Genomic DNA, 18,206 nt, shown 5'->3' on the forward strand with positions numbered 1-18,206 from the left:
TGTGTGTGTGTGTGTGTAGCTCTTTGTGGCTGTGTTGATTAAATGTGAGGATGCATCAAAGAGTGTTCAATAGCACAGTATTTTAGTGAGCTTAGCAAATTTGCAGCTGAAAATCTTGCAAAGCTTAATTGCTAATTACAATTTAAATTACGCTCAGGCCGCCTTTCAGCCCATTTAAAATGTAGCCTACATTGCTCGCTTTTCACTAATGAGTATTTGTAAAGTATAATGCAGTGGTTTTCAACCAGGTTGCAGGGACACCTTTCCAAATCGTGTACATTTTTTGGAACACACACTTGTAAACGTGACCTGTTGAACGTACAGGGAATTCTGACTTGGGAGCACCAGTGACGCTCGGATAATAAATGAAATGGCACATGGTTACATCTGTATCGTTGTTTCAAGTCCAGTGAACTCAGGCTGTTGCCACAATTGTATTCTATGAGGGGCGCGCATCATGAGCAATGTAATTTGTTTCATTTTACTTCACCTGTGAGAACCATTAGCATAGGCAAGTCTGATTATAATTAATTAGCTGTACCACATCCTAAGACACAGGAACAAACGGAGCATGGATCTTTACAGATCCACTGCAGATAACCGCTTATCTGTAGTCCAAACCATTCAACCATTATTTTACTTTCTTAAAGGGCTACACACAAATGAATCATCATGAGTAAGGAACTAATAGTTAAATTAAAATGTAATCCATAAAACATGGTTCAGATGAGATGGAGGTCATTACCATTAAATAAATGAATAGGGATATTTTAGGCGAGCTGTAGAATTTTCAAGCTGTACCACAGTTCAATGCTACAATGCTGTATACAGTGTGCTATAGTGACTGGAAATGTCTCACTTGATACCATTTCCTGAGCATCTCAATTACTTCATGAAAAGGTTGTCCTCTTTTTCATAACACACAGATTACACATAGCCACGAACGTGCGCGCAAGCTCACACACACACAATCTTCAATCATGATGGCAAATTAAAATGCCTTAACGCTATCTAATACATTAATACCTATATGAAAATATTAATAGAAACAGCTCCAAGTGTGTCCAGACACATCCAGTCATTCGTGAACCGAGACAGAGGCTTTGTTAATGAGTCATCAGGCACGCAAACTCAATTTGCTCCCTGAGTGGGGAACATCAGAAGCTGTCAGGCAGAAGGAGGAGACTTTTATAGTAACATGGGTCTATAACCTTATATCGTCATTATAAAACATGCACACACACATCAGAGAACTAAGCTAACAGCAGTGCGGGAGTAAAGAAACGAAGAAATGAAAAAAGGACTGATGAATAACCACTTGAAGTTCACATTTGGGCAGCAGTGGATAAGGGACAAGGTTAACCTTTCAAAAATCCCCTGTGATATTAGTTCATATTACTGTGAAATGGTCTTCCAACTCTCCCCGAGTCGCAGAAACTTGAGAAAGGGCTGTTTCACTTGCCTGAGTCTGACAAAGCTCTTACGAAGGAAGACCCATTACGTGTGTTCTCCTCCTTCAAGGTCAGGGGTCAGCTCAGAAGTGTGCAACGTTCCAGATTGTTCAGTTAGAAGAAGTGTATTCATTACATTTCTATGGGTAACATTATGAACGTTTAACCTCACTGTAAGAAGACAATGAGAGGGACTCCCAGAGGCCACCGCCTTACTGACCAGCTCACACGATCACGTAGGAACAAGGGCTGGGGGCTTGTTTAGGACGATGCAACTTGCAGAATGTTCAGATAGAAATTCATGTAGACTATGATATAACATTATTCTCTGTCCTGTAGAATATATCATCATTTAATTTAAAGAGATAATCAGAGGATTAGAGCTCTATATGTTACATTTCTATCTGCACCATTCTGAACGCTCTACATTACCGAAAATACCCCATGAGGATCCTGGAATGAAGAGGCAAACAAGTTTGTAGTTCCACAGTGTAGCACCTCCGACTAGAGACACAAATCCTTACAGCACTCACTCTATGTGATGCTAACAAAGGCTAACAAGCATAACATGTGTCTACTGCTAGCTCAGATGATAACAGAGAGACGTCAAATAGTAGACACCTGCAGCCACAGACAACAGACGTAAACATGTCAACACAGAGACAAAGACACAACATGAATGCAAACACAGCAACAACACCAAAGACGACCTACCACTGACAGAATACACATGAAATGAACAAAAAGTGCTCAAAGGATCCCTGACATGAATATGTGCTATACTTTTGCCCCTAAGGACAAACAGAGCTGAGGCTAGGCAGGGTAACTTGGAGGGTAAAATATGTAAAACGGCACAATCCAATCGTGCATTGTCTTCTATGCATGTTTTAAAGGCAATGTTCCTTAAAATCGCTGAGGACACATTCACGGTGAACACTATGTTCACTCAATCGGAAATGACTAATTAAATGTAAATTACGCTATAACCCGGATCTTCCGCGTTCTGATTGAATCTAGGCCTTCGTTTAATGAAACGGGAGAGAGATAGCGGACGGGAAAATTCCAACTGGGAGGGGGAGGGAGGAATGAAGAACACTGTTCAGTCTGAGTGAAAGAAGGACAGGCTGAGAATGAGGGAGCAGGGAGCCCCGCGGCAACGGCCACTGAGGCGGAAAGCAGGTGAGATTCCGCACGCACAGCCCCCGTTCCCTCGGAAACGCTGCCCGCTGCCTCCTCATTGGCTCGCCTCCGCCTGGTAACCATGGAGTTAGGAGTCACATTAAGATCGGAGCTGGATACAGCAGTTTAAACGGGGGGCGAATAATGTGTGCGAGGCATAATGGTACTGCATACATATTTCCGTATTCCATTCACCTCCTCTATTCCGAGACTTCGTAGGTGACCTTAGAGCTGACCTGGGCAGAGACATACACATGGATAGGAATGTAAAGCACTGCTAGAATCACACAGATGAAAGTGGGGCTATATAAATACAATTTACATCTCGAAAAGACGGGTGCTGTGTGGAGCCGTGGGGGGAGACCATATATATATATATATGTGTGAGTGTGAGAGTGAGAGTGAGAGAGAGTGAGAGAGAGAGTGTTAAAGGCTGTGTATTGGAGTCAAAATCCCAGCTGGTGCTTGATACCCTATTACTCCAAACCTCAAATTGACTAGAAGTGAAGTACGAGCTAATCCACGCCCACACGGCCAGACTCCAGCTCTCTCCAAGCTCATCTCTTCCAATCAGGCCAGGCTTACACAGTTGTTGTGCCCACAGACAGCTCACACAATGGGCTAGTGTTGCTGTCAGAGCCCCTGCCTTCCCTGAGACGACCAGGTCAACAGAAGTTCAGTCTGGAGGCAGTGGCAGCGGTAGCAGGCAGTGTCTGCTCAGTGGAACCATACTGGGCTAATGACATTACCCAGTAAATGAGTCCTCTCACCAGAGTCACCACACAAGGAATACAGTCAATGGCACACAGGCAGCGCTCAAGTCATGAGATAAGATCTTACATACAGAGAGACACAAAGATACACACACACAATGAGGCTATAGACACACAATGGGGGACACACATAGACAAGCAGACACACACATGCACAAATAATAGCAAGGCTCAAGCCAAGCCCACCTGAGAAAACACATCTCTGCTCTCAGTTGGCTGTGTTTGAGAAGTGGATGATCTATTTGTCAGCTAATTGCCACTTCACCGATTGCTTTCAAAATTGAACAAGAAAGAGTTGATGTTTGATTAGATCAGGGGGGTAACTTGGGTTTAGAAGTGGTCGGGGACATAATACAAAGTACCGGTCAAACGTTTGGACACCAACTCATTCAAGGGTTTTTCTTATTTTTTTTGTATTTTCTACATTGTATAATAATAGTGAATACATCAACACTATGAAATAACACAAATGGAATCATGCATTAACCAAAAAAGTGTTAAACAAATCAAAATATATTTTATATTTGAGACTCTTTAAAGTAGCCACCCTTTGCCTTGATGACAACTTTTCACACTCTTGGCGTTCTCTCAACCAGCTTCATAATGTCACCTGGAATGCATTTCAATTAACAGGTGTGCCTTGTTAAAAGTTAATTTGTGGAATTTCTTTCCTTCTTAATGTGTTTGAGCAAATCAGTTGTGTTGTGACAAGGTAGGGGTGGTATACAGAAGATAGCCAGCCCTATTTGGTAAAAGACCAAGTCCATATTATGGCAAGAACAGCTCATATAAGCAAAGAGAAATGACAGTCCTTCATTACTTTAAGACATGAAGGTCAGTCAATACGGAAAATGTCAAGAACTTTTTAAGTTTTATCAAGTGCAGTTGCAAAAACCATCAAGCGCTATGATGAAACTGGCTCTCATGATGACCGCCACAGGAAAGGAAGATCCAGAGTTACCTCTGGATACGTTCATTAGAGTTAACTGCACCTCAGATTGCGGGCCAAATAAAAGCTTCACAGAGTTCAAGTAACAGACACATCTCAACATCAACTGTTCACAGGAGACTGTGTGAATCAGGCCTTCATGGTTGAATTTCTGCAAAGAAACCAATACTAAATGACACAATACGAAGAAGAAACACGAGCAATGGACATTAGATAGGTGGAAATCTGTCCTTTGGGATTTTTGCTTCCAACCGCTGTGTCTTTGTGAGACGCAGAGTAAGTGAGAGGAGGAGGTATGCAGGTTTGGCGGGTGCTTTGCTGGTGACACTGTCAGTAATTTATTTAGAATTCAAGGCACGCTTAACCAGGATGGTTTCCACAGAATTCTGTTGTGATACACCATCACATGTGGTTTGTGCTTAGTGGGACTATCATTTGTTTTTCAACAGGACAATGTCCCAAAACACACCTCCAGGCTGTGTAAGGGCTATTTGACCAAGATGGAGAGTGATGCACTGCTGCATCACATGAACTGACCTCCACAATCACCTGACCTCAACCCAACTGAGATGGTTGACCAACAGAAGGACAACCATCTCTGCAGCACTCCATCAATCAGACCTTTATGGTAGAGTTGCCAGACGGAAGCCACTCCTCAGTAAAAGGCACATGACAGCCCGCTTGGGGTTTGCCAAAAGGCACTGAATGCCAATTTTTATGTCTGGAGGAAACGTGGCCCCATACTACAGTAAAGCATGGTGGTGGCAACATCATGCTGTGGGGAAGTTTTTCAGTGGCAGGGACTGGGAGACTAGTCAGGATCGAGGGAAAGATGAACGGAGAAAAGTACAGAGAGATCCTTGATGAAGACCTGCTCCAGAGCGCTCAGGACCTCAGACTGGGGCGAAGGTTCACCTTCTAACAGGATAACGACCCTAAGCTGACAGCCAAGACAATGCAGGAGTGGCTTCGGGACTAGTCTCTGAATGTCCTTGAGTGGCCCAACCAGAGCCCGGACTTGAATCAAACATCTCTGGAGAGACCTGAAAATAGCTGTGCAGTGACGCTCCCCATCTAACATGACAGAGCTTGAGAGGATCTAAATTCACACAAAAATGTATCCTGTTTTAACTTTGCACTTATGGGGTATTGCGTGTAGATTGATGAGGAAAAAAATACATTTTAATCAATTTTAGAATAAGGCTGTACTGTAACAAAAATGTGGAAAAGGGGAAAGAGTCTGTATACTTTCCGAATGCACTGAATGTGCTATAATACAGTCAACATTGTATGGATTACATTTATTTAAAAAAGGGTTTTACTCCATCATGCAGCTGTTACATTTATCAGAACTGTATTTTGGACCTTTATATACACTTTGACGACTGTTGCTACACACACACGCACGCGAACACGCACGCCTGCACATAAAGCGCAGTTATAGATCTGCTGCATGGAGCATGGAGAACACCGAGTAATAGAGTAATCTGTCTCTCAGTCTCATTGGAGGCAGACAGTCAGACTGACAGACTCCAATAAGTCTACATCATTAGGAGGAGACCGTCTAATGGACAGATAATGGTCAATGGACACTGTAGAGAAAAACCAATAAAACCATTCAGCTTTCTTATTGTGTCTGTGTGTGCTCTAGCCTTTTGGGTGCCCTAAGCAAGATTTGATTGGGGGGGACCCCCCCACCCCCCCTGCGGTAAAACGTTTTTTGTGGCCACGCTCTAGACGGTGTTTTAGTTGTAAAGTACAGTTCCTGCAATTCTACTCGTTTTGCCATGGGGTGGAGAGAAAACTTTAGCAGTTTTAAAGGGGGGGGGCGGGGCCTAAGCAACCGCTTATGTCACTTATTCCTGCACCTGGCCCTGTGTGTGTTCTTGCAACCGGGCCTGTGTGTGTGCCTGCAACTGGCCCTGTTTGTAACGGATTTCCTCCGCTTCGTCTGAAGAGGTGTAGCAGGATCGGACCAATACGCAGCGTGGTAAGTGTCCATGTTTTAATAGAAAGGACTGAACATGACACAAATACAAAATAACAAAGTGAAATGGAAACAAACAAACACTGACACAGGAAACAATCACCCACAAAATACCCAAAGAATATGGCTGCCTAAATATGGTTCTCAATCAGAGACAACAATAAACACCTGCCTCTAATTGAGAACCAATCTAGGCAACCATAGACCTACATAAACACCTAGATGGAAACAACCCCATAAATCTACAAAAACCCCTAGACAGTACAAACACCCTAGATGAGACGAAAACACACATATCACCCATGTCACACCCTGACCTAACCAAAATAATAAAGAAAATAAAGAATACTAAGGTCAGGGCGTGACACTGTTTGTGTGCTTGAGCATGAAGACTGTACATCTCTCTCCATTCCATTTCGTCCATGTCAGTCCCTCCACTCTCTTTCCCTCCTGTCCATGTTATCATAGCGACCTGCACTCAGTGGCGTATTTCAGTTTCTCGCTATTTTACAAATTTTGCCATGAGGCCTGGAGAAAATGATGCTGTTTAAGAGCTAATTTCCTGCTATAAAAAATAAAATCATGGCTTATAACGTGGGCCCCTTGCCTTGCGGGGGCTGCTGGGGTGTGTGCTACAACAGTGCCTGCACTGCTCTCCTCTCTCTTTAACAATCCTCTTCTTCCACCCATCCCTAAATATCTGCATGGTGCAGACCTCACCTCATCCATCATCCCTCCCTTTCTCCATCCGCATGCCTGGGGAACGATCAGGCCCTCATCGCTCTGGCCACCTGTTTTTTTTACACACGCACACACATTCTCTCTCTCTTTCTCTCTCGCCATATCACTTGCGCGTGTAATCATCTCTGTGTGAGACACACCAGGTGATTGACAGCTGTGGAGAGGGCGGCACCAGCGGCAGATCGCCACACCGACCCTGTGTTCACCCCTCATTAGTGCTGCTGGGTGATTGGTGGGTGGGCTATCGGCCTGTCTCTCAAATCAGTGAGAGAGAGGCTGAGTGGGAGTTAATGTAGTGGAGGTGTGAGATACTGAGTTAATGGCTGCACCTCAGGGTGACTACATTGCAATACATGCTCACATGTCGTGTGCCGCGTTATCAACTCCACAGTCCGACACCAGATTTCTATATCATGTGATGGGTTAGCTGATATATTAATCGCAACAAGTTCAACACCTATCCAGGCATTGTAGTCAACCTGAAACTAGTCACAGCCATAATTCACTCAGTCAGTCAGTGAGTTGGTGACATACGCTGAGTGTACAAAACATTAACAACACTTGCTCTTTCCATGACATAGCATTCACCTGGATTCACCTGGTCAGTCTATGATCCCTTAATGATGCCAAATGCTAAATCCACTGTTGTGGAAATTCTTACACGGGGACACTCAAAGTCAATCTTAAATTAATCATTGTCTATTTGTCAGCATGTTGGAAAGGTTCCAACTATCTCAATGCCCCATAGTACACACGTTAATCAGAAGCTCTGCCGTGGCAGTCCCAGCAATTTGTCTTATATACGGCTATACACAGGCAAGTTATATTTGCATGATTTAGCATAATTAATTCATCATTACGCTTTTGTTTCGTTCATGTGACTGACCAATATCTCACGAGGCTTCTTCTCTCTAAGCTGAGACCTTGATACTGAGATATCCTTAGTTCGTTCTCAAAACAAGGTCTGGGCGTACTGCCAAATTGCAGCTACTGATAGTGATGATTTGTACAGTGAGTCACTTGAATGAACACCGAAATTGGTTTATAGAACAGCACATGAATAGAACACGGAAATGAGTTAGAAGAAAAGCACAAACATTAAAATTATATTACACTTCAATCAGTGTAGATGAAGGGGTTAAAGAATACGTTTTAAGCCTTGAGACATGTTTTGTGTATGTGTGCCTCTCAGAGGGTGCAAGACAAAAAATGTAAGTGCCTTTGAACAGGGTATGGTGGTAGGTGCCAGGCGCACCGGTTTGTGTGTGTCAAGAACTGCAACGCTGCTGGGTTTTTCACGCCAGTGTGTATCAAGAATGGTCCACCACCCAAAGGACATCCAGCCAACTTGACACACCTGTGGGAAGCATTGGAGTCAACATGGGCCAGCATCCCATGTAGAGTCCATGCCCTGACAAACTGAGGCTGTTCTGAGGGAGAAACTCAATATTAGGAAGGTGTTCTTAATGTTTTGTACAGTCAGTGTATATAGTAAGTTAGTCAAACAGTGAGTATGTCAGTTCGTGACAACTAGGTGGTAAGAGCCACACCACTCAGGCCGGCTGTCACAAACACACACACGCACACACACAAAGGCCCTGGTCCATGTCTGTGCCAGCAGTTAGGTGGTGGAGAAGGGCAGGGTCTCTCTTATTACGCAGATAAGACACATCTCCACAGCGGTCTCCTGGCTTGGGCCTGCTTCAGTTCAGACCGCTACACACACATACATACCAATCTACCCAGCCTCATAGCTCTGGCATGTCATCTCTGATAATTAGCTATATAGATTAGTGGGACTTTAGCAAGACATTACCTTTATGACGCTGGGTGGTAACACTGGTCCTGACCTGCTCTAACAGAGTAGACTGACTGGTTCCAGACCGCTGGCTCTATCTGTTCAATAACAACAAACACAAGGAATGCACTGTCTCTGACTGAGACCCATCTGGACAGTGCCTGTTTGAAGGCTGGTCTTGTTTTGGTGCCATGAATCCTACCTTTGCTTTCAAGCCAATCCTGAATAATTACAAAAGCAAGGGATTTAATCGGAGACCAGCTGTCTGAAGTGTGTGTGCTTCAAAGCAATTGAGGATATCACAGGAGGGAACTGAATGCTGCACCTACAGCTGGACTTATGATTAATGCAGGCCCTCACACACACACACACACACACACACACAAACGCGCACAAACCAGGCACAGACTAACCCCCCTCTACACACACACACCCCCCCCTCCGGGTAGTTACCTGAGGGACTCTGCCATGCGTCTCAGGTCCTCGTTCTGCTGCTTGAGGCGCTCCAGTTTGGCCAGGATCTTAGATAGCTCGCGGCTGGACCTCTCAGGGTGTTCGCTGTCTCTCACCAGATGGCCCCCGATGTAGAAGAGCAGCGTGCCCCACGCCAGCAACACCAGGGTGATCCAGCGCCACGAGCCCGCCCAGGGCCGCATTGTAGTTCAGCCTGGCCACCCACACACACCGTCGCGCCCCGTCACAATACCCACCAGGGCATCCTCTCTGGCACCGCTGGGCAGGGGGAGGGAGGTAGTAAGAGAGACGAGGGGTTTTGTGGAAGGCGTGAAAGGGGATACAATTGGGTGTTTCTTTGGTGAGTATTCCAACCAGTCCCCTCTTCTTGTGCTAGAGCATGTTTTTCTCCTCAGAGGGTTAACTGACTGACTAAGGCTCCTGGCTGTTGTTCCTGTCCTGTCCTGCAGGGGTCTCCACCTCCTGTTTTTTCGTGCTCCTTGGTGACTGTGTGTTTATCGTTCCACTCCTTGCCCCTTGCTGGTTGCACCTGGTTTGTACACGTCACCTTTTCCTCCGGTCCTGATTACTTCATGTGTTTGGCCTGGCTCCTATGGGGACAGAAAGAGAAAGAGAGGTTGTCAGACGAAGGGACGGACGAAGGGACGCTCAGACACACACCCAAACCCACACACATAGACACTCAGAGAGAGATGGTCAAACATACAGACAGACAGAGAGACATATGCCTGGGAGAAGAGCGGAGCATCAGACATGCCACAGACAGTCCCAGAGAAGCACAAAGGAACAAGGTTTGCTGGGTGTAACAGGCTCAGCAGCCCAGGCTCAGCAGCAGCCCCTCAGGATTGATCAGCATGACACCGCAATTTACATTTCCAGCGTGATGAGAAACACAATGCACTGTGATGAGGAGGCAGAGAGACAGGGATCTCTCTCTCTCTCTCTCTCTCTCTCTCTCTCTCGGCTAAGGCTAATGACTTCCCATGGTGATGGCTAAATCCCCGGCCGTTCCCTTGGTTTTCCCCTGTACACTCTCGCTGCCATTGTCTTTGTGACGATGTGCGAACACTGTCAAGGTGATGTGACGAGCCCAATGGAGCATGTGGAAAAAAATCCCTGTATCATCACTTCACCTCCCCCACATCACAGAGAGATGGACGGACGGACGTGCGCTGCCGGGTTTATGACAATACACCCCTTTTCTATCAGCTCCAAAACCCAACAAAGCACTGGACCTACAGATGCTGTGTATGGACCGTGCTTTGAGACATGACAAGGAATGTCATGTGTGCGTGCCTATCTGTATGTGTGGTCTCACTAGGATGTGTGTGTGATCATTATCACCTGGGACTAGCGTGGTAACACATAAGTAGGTTAGCTGCACTGCCAGTGTACGTCAGCATGTGAATTATGGAGCATGCTGCGTAGTTGGTATGTAGGACATAAGTGGTGCCATGTAAGCCCTTCATGTTTCACTGACAACACTCCTGAACACAACTGCGGTCATGCACACACATTCTCTCTCCTTGTCTACTTCTCAAAACACATTGGAGGCGAAGGTCAAACGGGAAGGACCTCTGGCTTTCTCATCCAATGGGTTTTGAGAAGTAGGCGAGCATAGAGGAGAGACGACGCAAGGAGAACACAATTGAGATCTTCCCACACACAACAAGTCGTAATGGCCGACCAGTCCTTCTGGCCGGCTATTGAGAGCCAAAATGATATCGTGCCACTGTGCTCCGTGGCGGCTCTGCACTGTTGTTGTGACTAACACGAGCTGACATGAGGACAGGTTGACGTACTGTATGCAGGGCTAGGATAATGCTGAGCTGTGTTTTTATTATGGGAAATAAGCAGTGCGAGGATTAGCTGCTGCCAGCCAATGCATTTGCTTGGTGGAGGGGGACTGTGAATCACTCGTCATCATGTTATAGGGAGACAGGTTGTCTGGCTGGAGTAGTAATGAAGATTGTGTTAAGTGGGCTTGGACCGGGTCAGGGTGAGCACCACAGTAGCACTGGTCCCAGATTTGTTTGGCTGTATGGCCATGTCATATATCCACTTTGACATACAGTACAAACAGATCTGGAACCAGGCTAGTGTTTCTCCTGACACAGCCTTTAAAAATATCTGTTGGTGCTTTGGCAAGACATTAATCTCCCGTGGGCAGATTTTGCTTGTAGAAGAATCTGCTGGGACTGATTGGGATGCGTGAGATAACGAGCAGCATTTAGTTACGGTTTTTGGGGTTTTCGTCACAGGTTGTTTGGCCGTATCAGGATTGGGGTGAAGGCGGTGCTTCAACTGCTATGCCTCGAATGCTTAGCGCTGTGCCCACACAGATTAGAAAGGGAGGGTGGGGGGGTGGGGGAGGAGGGGGGGGGGGTGGGGTTGTGAGGGTGTAGAACTCTCAATTTCTAACATGTGTGAACACAGATGTTAATCATTCGGGCTGACCAAATTATGTGAGATTTTACTTCTGGGTCAGCAGAGATTAGCAAAACAATGACTATGGCCCCTTGCTACCCCAGACAATAAAACAATAAATAGAGAGGGAACACACTACCCTCAGTGCCAGAGTTCACCATAGCACAGACCAATATTTGCTATTTGCTAATATTTCTCGACAACACATACAAAATAAGCAGGGGAAGCTTGTGGCACACTCTGTATCAGCAGGTTACAATGACTTTAGTACAATAGAATAGTTGGAAACTATAAGTGAAACTGAAATGGAAGGCTGCCTTCTATGCTGTCTGATTCAATGGTTCAATGCAGACATCGTTGTTGTGAATATGAGGTGAAAGGAGAGGTGACACTCTTCAAACGCTTGCAGTTTTCAGTTCTTTCCACAGATTCTCGATTGGATTCAGGTCTGGACTTTGACTTTGCCATTCTAACACCTGGATATGTTTATTTTTGAACCATTCCATTGTAGATTTTGCTTTATGTTTTGGATCATTGTCTTGTTGGAAGACAAATCTCCGTCCCAGTCTCAGGTCTTTTGCAGACTCCATCAGGTTTTCTTCCAGAATGGTCCTGTATTTGGCTCCATCCATCTTCCCATCAATTTTAACCATCTTCCCTGTCCCTGCTGAAGAAAAGCAGGCCCAAACCATGATGCTGCCACCACCATGTTTGACAGTGGGGATGGTGTGTTCAGGGTGATGAGCTGTGTTGCTTTTACGCCGTGTTGCTTTTACGCCAAACATAACGTTTTGCATTGTTGCCAAAAAGTTCAATTTTGGTTTCATCTGACCAGAGCACCTTTTTCCACATGTTTGGTGTGTCTCCCAGGTGGCTTGTGGCAAACTTTAAACAGCACTTTTTATGGATATCTTTAAGAAATGGCTTTCTTCTTGCCACTCTTCCATAAAGAACAGATTTGTGCAATATACGACTGATTGTTGTCCTATGGACAGAGTCTCCCACCTCAGCTGTAGATCTCTGCAGTTCATCCAGAGTGATCATGGGCCTCTTGGCTGCATCTCTGATCAGTCTTCTCCTTGTATGAGCTGAAAGTTTAGAGGGACGGCCAGGTCTTGGTAGATTTGCAGTGGTCTGATACTCCTTCCATTTCAATATTATCGCTTGCACAGTGCTCCTTGGGATGTTTAAAGCTTGGTAAATCTTTTTGTATCCAAATCCGGCTTTAAACTTCTTCACAACAGTATCTCGGACCTGCCTGGTGTGTTCCCTGTTCTTCATGATGCTCTCTGCGCTTTTAACGGACCTCTGAGACTATCACAGTGCAGGTGCATTTATACGGAGACTTGATTACACACAGGTGGATTGTATTTATCATCATTAGTCATTTAGGTCAACATTGGATCATTCCGAGATCCTCACTGAACTTCTGGAGAGAGTTTGCTGCACTGAAAGTAAAGGGGCTGAATAATTTTGCACGCCCAATTTTTCAGTTTTTGATTTGTTAAAAAGTTTGAAATATCCAATAAATGTCGTTCCACTTCATGATTGTGTCCCACTTGTTGTTGGTTGGTTCAAGGGGGCCGAATACTTTCGCAAGGCACTGTACCTTATGGAATGGTATCAAGAATATGCATATCCTTGCTTCAGGACCTGAGATACAGGCAGTTAGATTTGGGTAGGTCATTTTAGGCGATGCAGATCCTTAAGAGTTAATCTATGGGTATTTCTCAAAATGCGTACTACCATGCTCCGAGGCCTCTAATTGAAGCAAGGGAGGGTTGGAGCATGGAATGCTTTTCCAACAGTCTTGAAGGAGTTCTCACATATGCTGAGCACTGCTTTTCCTTCACTCTGCGGTTCAACTCATCCCAAACCATCTCAATTGGGTTGAGGTCAGGTGATTGTGAAGGCCAGGTCATCTGATGCAGCACTCTGTCACTCGCCATCTTGTTCAAATAGCCCTTACACATCCTGGAGGTGTGTTTTGGTTCATTGTCCTGTTGAAAAAAAATGATAGTCCCTCTAAGTGCAAACCAGATGGAATGGCATATCGCTGAAGAATGCTATGATAGCCATGCTGGTTAAGTGTGCCTTGAATTCTAAATAAATCACTAACAGTGTCACCAGCAAAGCACCTCTACACCATCACACCTCCTCCTACATGCTTCACAGTGAGAACCACACATGCAGAGATCATCTGTTCACCTATTCTGCGTCTCACAAAGACACGGCGGTTGGAACCAAAAATCTCAAATTTGGACACATCAGACTTCCACCAGTCTAATGCCAATTCCTTGAGTCTATTCTTCTAATTTGTTTCCTTTAGTAGGGGTTTCTTTGCAGCAATTCGACCATGAAGGCCTGATTCACACAGTCTCCTCTAAACAGGTAATGTCTGTTACTTGAATTCTGTGAAGCATTTATTTGGGGCTGTAATTTGAGGTGCAGTTAATTGCCAATTTCTGAGGCTGGTAACTCTAATGAACTTATCCTCTGCAGACGAGGTAACCATGGGTCTTCCTTTCCTGTGGCGGTCTCATAATATGAGGCCATAATATGGACTTTTGTATACCAACCTTACCTTGTCACAACACAACTGATTGTCTCAAATTGTCTCAAATTGTCTCAAATTGTCTCAAATTGTCTCAAATTGTCTCAAATGAATTAATGCATTTCACAAATTAACTTTTAACAAGGCACACCTGTTAATTGAAATGCATTCCAGGTGAATACCTCATGAAGCTGGTTGAGAGAACACCACAAGTGTGCAGAGCTGTCATCAAGGCAAAGGGTGGCTACTTTGAAGAATTTCAAATCTAAAATATATTTTGATTTGTTTAATACTTTTTTTGTTTACTACATGATTCCATGTGTTATTTCATAGTTTTGATGTCTTCACTATTATTCTACAATGTAGAAAATAGTAACAATAAAGAAAAACCCTGGAATGAGTAGGTGTCCAGACATTTGACTGGTATTGTATATATATATATACTGTACACTGTATATATATACATTTTTGTCATTTAGCAGACTTGTCTTATCCAGAGCGACTTAGTGCATTCATCTTAAGATAGCTGCAGTGCCGTAAGGTGGCGATTACTTTTTCACACAGTAGCATTAGGTGTTGCATAACTTTGTTTATGAAATCAATTAAATAAGTATGTCATTGTCGTGTTCGTTGCTCAATGAGGTTCCCTTTATCTAACATTAGGTTATGTTAAAGATCTGAAAACATTCAGTATCAAAAATATGCAAAAGTAGAGAAAATGTGATAGGGAGCACATGCTTTTTCACAGCACTGTAAGTCGACAACCACATATCACAGGAACAGTAAGTCCACTTTTCCTTAATACGGCAGCTATTAGCAAACTAAGAGCTAGAGGAAGGGGGGTGTTTGAGGCGAGGAGGGGGATTATTTAAGAGGTAGGGTTTCAGCTGCTTTCGGAAGATGGGCATGGACTGAGCTTGGACTGGGCTGAGCGGGAGCTGTCCTCAAGAGACTAGAGGTGACAGAACGGAGTGCTCGGGTTGGGGTGTAGGGGGATTTGAGGATAGCCTGAAGGTAGGGAGGGGGCAGTTCCTCTTGCTGCTCCGTAGCCAAGCACCATGGATGCGAGTGGATGCGAGCTTTGACTGGAAGCCAGTGGAATGTGCAGAGGAGCGGGGTGACATGGAGAACTTGGGAAGGTTGAAAACCAGGGGGGCTGCAGCATTCAGGGGTTTGATGGCACAAGCGGGGAGCCCAGCTAATAGCGAGATGCAGAAGTCAAAAAAATGATAATGTCAGGTCTAAACCAGGAAATCGAAAATCCTGCCTCAGCACTAGAGTCATCTGAAGTGGAAGGTCCACGAGGCGGTTCTGCTGACAGCGGTGACATTTTCAGACAAGTTAGTCGTTTAGTGGTTGTTTCTGACCACAATTTCCCCCTCTCCTCTTCCCCTCAAAGAAAGAGCAACCTGATGTAAAGTGAAGCGCCAGCCACTCCAGCCTAAATTAAATATGTGACGACTCTCTTTTACATTTGCACTAGAGGGAATATGGGTGAATAGAAGGGAATAAAAGATGCGTAGCGCTATTTGTAAGTGGGTAGACTCAAGCCACCGCCATCTCGCCAATCTTCTTACCGACTAGGCTTGGGCGGTATACCGTATATACCGTATATTGGGGTATATAGAAATTAAAACTAGTAACTTTTATCTTTTTCAATACATTTTAATATTTGTGGCTACTTTTTAAGTAAATACCTGAGGTCAACTTGTGCAATACATTCGGAGATAACGCAGATTTGCATGATTCATTTCACCTGTCACATTATTTTACATTGTGAAGCTTACTGTGGTTCCCCAGAACAGTTGAGCCAGTCACGTGTTTGTTTGTAGATAGCACAACGGGAGAAAGGTGGAGCGGCTGAGTCCAGATGTGTATTGACTGGGGTCGCGTTCATATTGAAATCCAGCAGTGTCTTTTCTTGCTTCAGTAGAGGGATCAGGGACGTGCAACTATAGTTTTCCACAGTAGATACATTAGTGCAACACATTCGGCAAAAAATGGCTTGATTTTCATCAGATGACAACGGAAGTGCAACGCTATTTGGCTAGCAGCCAAACAATTATAGGAGTTTACAATGAAAAATCAAGGTATTTTTTTGCAAAAAAAAGATCCTTGGCCATCAAATGTCTTATGTTTATCATATAAAGGATGTAGCTTAAAGTTAATCTTGCAATAACTGAAAAGCATGCAGCTACACTGTGAGAAGTAGCCTACAGGAGAAAAGTATCAGTCAACTGAAAAACATTAATTAGGCCCTAATCTATGGATTTCACATGACTGGAAATACAGACATGCACCTGTTGGTCACAGACACCTCAAAAAAAGGTAGGGGCATGGATCAGAAAATGAGTTAGTATCTGGTGTGACCACCATTTGCCTCATGCAGTGCGACATCTCCTTCACATTGCGTTGATCAGGCTGTTGATTGTGGCCTGTGGAAATGTTGTCCCATTCCCCTTCAATAGCTGTGGAAGTTGCTGGATAATGGCGGGAACTGAAACACGCTGTCATAAACGTTAATACAGAGCATCCCAAACATGCTCAATGGGTGACATGTCTGGTGAGTATACAGGCCATGGAAGAACTGGAACATTTTCAGTTTCCAGGAATTGTGTACAGATTCTTGTGATATGGGGCTGCGCATTATCATGCTGAAACATGAGGTGATGGTGACGGATGAATGGCATGACAATGGGCCTCAGGATCTCGTCACGTTATCACTGTTCATTAAAATTGCCATTAATAAAATGCAACTGTGTTCGTTGTCCGTAGATTATGCCTGCCCATACCTTAACCGCACTGCCACCATGAGGCACTCTGGTCACCAAGTTGACATCATCATTCCGCTCGCCCACACAATGCCATACACGTGGTTTGCGGTTGTGAGGCCAGTGGGACATACTGCCAAATTATCTAAAATGACGTTGGAGGTGGCAAATGGTAGAGAAATGAACATTCAATTTTCTGGCAACAGCTCTAGTGGACATTCCTGCTTCAGCATGCCAATTGCACACTCCCCCAGAACTTGAGACATCTGTAGCATTGTGTGACAAAACTACACATTTTAGAGTGGCCTTTTATTTTCCCCAGCACAAGGTGCACCTGTGTAATGATCATGCTGTTTAATCAGATTCTTGATATGCCACACCTGTCAGGTGGATCGATTATCTTGGCAAAGGAGAAATGGTCACTAACAGAGGTGTAAACAAATTTGTGGAAAAAATTGGAGAGAAATAAGATTTTTGTGCATATAGAACATTTCTGGGATCTTTTATTTCAGCTCATAAAACATGGGACCAAAACTATGTATAACTTTATTAGCTGGATTGCCTATCTTTGCAATTAATTTATGTCTGTTTGTGCTCGTCTGCATATTTAGCTAGCAGCCTCCATGGAATTTCACTCTTACTTGTGTTTATTTTGTTAGCATTAAGCTAGTAATACTATAAATCACGGAATGAGAGAAAGACGGCATGATGATATGAAAATCTGGATACTGCCCAACCTTATACTGACGCCTCGCGCCTAACTCTCAGTACAGCCAGGACTGGGAGATGTCGTCATGATGCTATCACACAAACACATGCATGCATGCAAACACACAAGCATGCACGCACACACGCAACCATGCGCGCACACACACACACACACGCACACGCACACGCACCTGCACACCAGTACAGGACCTTTATTATTTTCTTATTTTAAATGTATGCAGTTCTGTTCTTCAGCTGTTATTGTCTATTAATAGTCTGTATTATTTTATTGTTTTATGTGATGGAGATCCTAATGATCCTAATGAAATAACAAAATAACAAATAACACACACGAACACAGACTGTCTGTAAGACCAACCAGGGTTAGCAGAAT

General features: G+C 44.4%; 1 protein-coding gene across 1 annotated transcript in view; it reads right to left on the reverse strand.

Annotated features, from left to right (window-relative positions):
• fut8b (fucosyltransferase 8b (alpha (1,6) fucosyltransferase)) overlaps positions 1-18,206 on the reverse strand; it is a 157,906-nt gene that overhangs the window by 49,346 nt on the left and 90,354 nt on the right. Inside the window, exon 2 of the mRNA XM_036985273.2 lies at positions 9,332-9,942. Within this exon, the coding sequence (XP_036841168.1) occupies positions 9,332-9,534 (203 nt within the window). The 5' untranslated portion in view covers positions 9,535-9,942. The remainder of the gene's footprint in view (positions 1-9,331; positions 9,943-18,206) is intronic.

Source organism: Oncorhynchus mykiss, chromosome 8 (genome assembly GCF_057628025.1).
Source record: "Oncorhynchus mykiss isolate SJ-2025 chromosome 8, ASM5762802v1, whole genome shotgun sequence".
Lineage (NCBI taxonomy): Eukaryota > Metazoa > Chordata > Actinopteri > Salmoniformes > Salmonidae > Oncorhynchus > Oncorhynchus mykiss.